A 5,146-nucleotide genomic window follows, 5' to 3' on the forward strand; every position below is an offset into this window, starting at 1 on the left:
CTCATGTTCATCTTGGAGTCAATAATGACTCCCAGATCCTTTTCCACCTCCGTGCTGACAAGAGGGGAGTTCCCCAGCCTGTATGTATGGTGCCGATTGTTCCTCCCCAGGTGCATCACCTTACACTTGTCTGTGTTAAACCCCATCCTGTTCTCCTCTGCCCATCCTTGTAACCTGTCTAGGTCCAACTGTAGCCTGTTGCTCCCCTCTATTGTGCCCACATCCCCCCACATCATGCAGCCCTTCAGATTAGATCTGGTTAAACTTGCATCATTTGCAGGGTGTCCTTAAAATCATTGTTTTCAGCATGGAGATGGATGTTTCTGCTTTGAGAAACTTGGTTCTGGTGTTGAATAGAGTAAATACGAGCATCTGTCGTTGCCCTACTGTTTTATCTCAACTGTTTACTGCACCCAACCATAGTAAAAGTCCCTATACTAGACCCTTTCTTTTGCTGTTCCACTCTAGAGGGTGTTGTAAGGAGAGTGCAGTATAGTGCTGGCTTCCTAGGTATCCAGCTGTAGATAACTTTTCACTTTTTCTTTTTGGACCAGGATGACAGCGTGTCCCAAAGCAGCTCTGATGCTGGGCTTGGCAGCGACCATGAGAGTGACACCCTGACAATCGGTAAGGACTGCAAGTGATTACACTATGACCCTCTCTCACCCACCTATTGGGCAACTCAACCTCATGGTGCCTTTGTTCCTTCTGTCTGTAAATGGGGATCATAGCACTGACCTACCAGCCTCTTGGAGGCAGTTGTAAGGACTGACCAGCTAATATTTTTAGAGCGTTATGAACACAGTATGCTAAATATCAGGATATTTTGCCTGATGAGCCATTTGGGGTTCAGACAGGCCCAGGAGTTAATGGCCATGGAAGATGATGCCATTTGTCAGCCTGTTTGTATTCCCCAGAGGTTTCATAGATTTCATAGACATTAGGGGTGGAAGGGCTCGTAAGATCATTGGGTCCAGCCCCCTGTCCAAGGGGCAGGAAGTCAGCTGGGGTCAAAGGATCCCAGCAAGCTAAACGTCTAAATGTAGAGGTTGTTGTTGTGCTAGGACAGTGTGGCATGTAGGGCTCCTTTACTGTTGTTTGGTTTCCAAGAGTCTCGAAAATGCTGTAATTACAAAAGAGCTGCTGGGCTGGGATCTAATGTGGTATAAGTCTGTTGCTCCATTGGATCTGATCCTGCAGCAGAATCATGGTGATATGCACCGTCTGGGGATGTATCCCAAGGAGGTTCCTGAGCCTGTTTATTCCTTACTAACCAGTAGTGCACAATAACAGCACAGGCACGTTCTTGTACTTTGGTTCCTCCAGATGTGTCTGCTATTTCCAACCTCATTATGAAACACGTTCCTGAGGCCAGGCTGGTGGAGGACATTGGCCATGAACTTACTTATGTCTTGCCGTATGAAGCTGCTAGAGAGGGAGCCTTTGTAGAGCTGTTCCATGAGATTGATGACCGCCTCTCTGACCTGGGTATTTCAAGTTACGGCATCTCTGAAACTACTTTGGAGGAGGTATGTGAGCTAAAGCTTCTTAGAAAGTGCAAAGCAAATGATTGCGGGGACCTGGGCAAAGTCATCCCATCTCCCTGAGCAGCCTGCCTACCTTGGAACTGGTGTGGCTCTGAGCTTATAATCTGCAGGAGTCTGAAAATAGTTTTATTTCCCCCTGCCCCATTTAGGTTTGTGCTCGTGAGAGACAGACATTAGAAATTAACAGCTGGATCTGCAGGAGGTGTATATGGACATAAATCCTTTGTAATCAGTTGAGGTGTACCCATCCTACACCCATGAGCTGATCTTGAATATTTTTAAATTACTGTATGAAGCACTTCTTGATACTTTGGAGCTGCTCTGAGTTGTACTCAGGAATGTGTTCTACAGCCCCTAATACGGGGTGGGCAAAATACAGCCTGTGGGCTGGATCTGACCTACCAATTGATTGTATCTGTCCCATGAGCAGGCAATCACAAAGTTGTGAGATCCAGCATCACCTGTGGACCCAGGCAGATGCCCTGGTCTCCAGTGGGAATCTGCCGGCAGCATCCACAGATGGTGCTGGTCCCCATCTGGCTCTGTTTCTGGTGTGCAGGGTGCAAGCTGGTGTAAGCTACAGGAGGGGCCAGGCCATTGTGGATCAGGGCATGCTGTAGCTGCAGGACAGTTCAGGTGGAAAGGGAGAGAGGGAGAGAGAGAGAGGCACCCCCATCCACCCCCTGCCCACGATGGCAGCAGCCTGATAGATGCTGCTGCTGGGTGCCAGAAAGAAGCGGGACCTGGCGGCGGGCATGCCACCTCCTCCTTGCTGTTGCCAGGACCCTTCTTCCTGTGGCTGTCCAGAGCCCACACTAGGGATGCCTTGCGGCTCCTCCCCATTGCTACTGCTGACACCAGCACTGCTTCCAGGCTGCCCCAGGTCCCTGGTGCCTGGCAGCAGGAAGGACCTGCAGGACAGCCCCAGCTCAGGCTCCAGGCGGCCTCAGTGAGAAGGGCTCCGGCAGCAGTGAGGGAGAGAAAGCTACACCCACAGCCAGGTCCCACTTTTTCCCAATGCCCAGTAGCAGCTTGTGCCTGGCTGCTGCCATCTTTGCACCTGGGGAGCTGATGCCAAAGGTTGGCAACAGCTCCAGCCCCTCCTTGGGGTAGAAGGATGGCCCAGAGGTGGCATTGGTGGTGGTGGGGGACCAGCTGAGCTGCCTCTGTTGAAGTTGCAGCCTGCCCATACTGACACCAGCTCCTCCTCTGTCCACAGCCCCATCCCACGTAGGGAGGTTTGGTGAGGTTTTGCACAGAGGGGCAGGTGCTGGCCCAGCCTGCAACAGCTCCTCAACACTCCCTGTATGGCCCATGGGCCTAAATAATTGGCCACCCCTGACCTAAGGGTATTATTTCATGCCTGCCTCTTCATTGCAAAGAGATGAAGATTACAGTCAGCACTAACTCTGCTTAATTGTGCTTGAGAGTTAATGGTGGCTCTATCAGGTTAACAGTGCTAGAAATAAAAAAGTTCATAATGTACATGAACATGGGTGTTGCATGCCATCATCCATGAGAATTAAGAGAGCACATGTGCTGTTAGCAAAAAATAGCTCCCCAAACTCCATGATCAGAATTCTAGGGGGCACATTTTGTTGGTAAGTGGTCAGGTGTCACTAATTGCACTATAGTCATGGCTGCAAAGCAGTGTCCCATGAAGTCCCCCCATTTCCCCCAGTCACTCTCATCCAGGGAACAAATACCATGACCCTTCTCTCCCATGTTGGCATGTTGCCCACTGCCCTGGCAATCTTAGGATCTCCCACATTATCTCTGCCAGCCCATAACTGCTGTCATGTATCATTTCTGGTTTCCACTGTAACCTCTCTTTGCCTTTCAGATCTTTCTCAAAGTGGCTGATGACAGTGGGGTGGATGCAGAGACATCAGGTGAGCACAGATGTCTCAGGCCCACATTGCCACAGGTGTCATGCAAGCTCTAGCTGTACTGCTTTAGACACAGGACTTTTATGTATCTGCTAATGCACACAGCTGATGGAGGGCTGAATTCCTGGTTGGGGTGAATTCCTGTTAAAAAGAATGCAGTCACTGGGCAAATAAGGGGGTCTAGTGATTTAAATAAAGCAAGGAAGTGGAAATAAGCGAACATGAGAGTTCCATTTCCGACTTAGCCACAGATTCAACTCTGTAATCTTTGGAGTCTGTTGGCCTCTGTTTAGGTCCATGCATAAAATAAATGTTGTTGCTGACATGTAAGAGCTGTCAACACTTCTGTTCCCAGTGTCTACATCTCATTGAGACCTAAGCTGGTTTGCTGTCTTTATTCAATAGAGTAAGACAACTAATACATACTGTTACCTTTTAGATGGTACATTACCTGCAAGAAGGAATAGGCGGGTCTTTGGAGACAGACAGAGCTGCCTTCGTCCTTTCACAGAAGACGATGCTTTTGACCCCAATGATTCAGACATAGACCCAGGTAGAGTTGGAAGGACCCAGGTCTTAATAAGCGCAGGTGTCTCTCTCTCTGCCCAGTTATTCTTCTGTCATTGAAAAACAGTAATTCTAGAAAAAACTGTTCACTGTCTGTGTTGTTTGGCAAATGGCAATGCAAGAGAACCTGGATGTTAGGAAGAAATTGAAAAAGCCAAGCAGCATCACACAAAGGAATTCATCAATTTCATACGCATTAGGTTGTAGGTCTACAGAAGAAGAATATATTTTCAAAATTCCTTCCAGTGAATGTGCTACTAGTTTCTATACTGTGTTAAAATCCCTGATGGACTGAAACCTTGGCTGTTGTGTCCTTGGGCAGGATATTTTTAAATCCCTATTTTCCTTCATGGGTCATGGCCAAGGAGAGCGGAACAAAGTCAGTCAGGCAATCAGAATTATGTATCCTGACTTGATCTGTGGTGCACAGTAAGGCCCTGAAGAATCTAATGCACAAACATGAGGCAGTTTGCCAGAATGGGAGTTATGTGGCCTGACCCAAACCCCACTAGGTCAATAGGAAGCTTTTACCATTGTTTTCATTGGGCACTGGCCCAGTTCATTATACTGATACAGTATCCACAGTGACATCTTGAATATGGAAATGTGACATCAACACAATAACTTTGTTCCTAAAGCACGCTGTAACTCAGCTGTTAAATTTTCCTACTCTTGTGTCAGTATTTACCCACCCTTTGAAATTCAAAATGCCCTTCACCAAGGCCAGGTTTATATTCCCATTCTCAGAATAAATAGATCATCATGTCTGCTACTTGATGCCTTATAATTCAGGGTGTCACTAGGCTGAAAAGCTGGGCTCCAGTGTGGCGAGCCAGTAGGGGGTGCTCCTGCGCGGAGACACCCACCTCACTGCGCCCGACCACCTTCCAGGCTCCAAGTGCCTCCCTGGGGGTGCCTCACATCTAGCCGACCCCCTTCCTGGAGCACACCCTCTAGCCTGGGGGTAGGGCCACCACCACCCAGGGTCTGGAGTGATCTTGGGTCTGTGCCCCCTGGGAAACACAGACCTAGTAGCCCTTGAGGGTACTTGACTCAGTTCAAGAACTTGGTGTGCTTCCCTCAGTCTGAAGTACAAAAAGTGGCCTCCCTTAGTCAGCCGAACCAAGGGGACCCCAAGGCATA

The 5,146-nt window shown here is 48.7% G+C and overlaps 1 protein-coding gene and 1 long non-coding RNA gene across 2 annotated transcripts in view; one reads left to right on the forward strand and one right to left on the reverse strand.

Annotated features, from left to right (window-relative positions):
- Positions 1 to 5,146, reverse strand: part of LOC109297389 — a 788,954-nt gene that overhangs the window by 302,394 nt on the left and 481,414 nt on the right. The gene's annotated exons all lie outside the window — the stretch shown is intronic.
- Positions 1 to 5,146, forward strand: part of ABCA1 (ATP binding cassette subfamily A member 1) — a 168,283-nt gene that overhangs the window by 123,836 nt on the left and 39,301 nt on the right. Inside the window, exons 24-27 of the mRNA XM_019517098.1 lie at positions 555 to 627; positions 1,327 to 1,529; positions 3,391 to 3,439; positions 3,876 to 3,989. Of these exons, the coding sequence (XP_019372643.1) occupies positions 555 to 627; positions 1,327 to 1,529; positions 3,391 to 3,439; positions 3,876 to 3,989 (439 nt within the window). The remainder of the gene's footprint in view (positions 1 to 554; positions 628 to 1,326; positions 1,530 to 3,390; positions 3,440 to 3,875; positions 3,990 to 5,146) is intronic.

Source organism: Gavialis gangeticus, unplaced genomic scaffold (genome assembly GCF_001723915.1).
Source record: "Gavialis gangeticus isolate Ggan-Ray unplaced genomic scaffold, GavGan_comp1, whole genome shotgun sequence".
Classification (NCBI taxonomy): domain Eukaryota; kingdom Metazoa; phylum Chordata; order Crocodylia; family Gavialidae; genus Gavialis; species Gavialis gangeticus.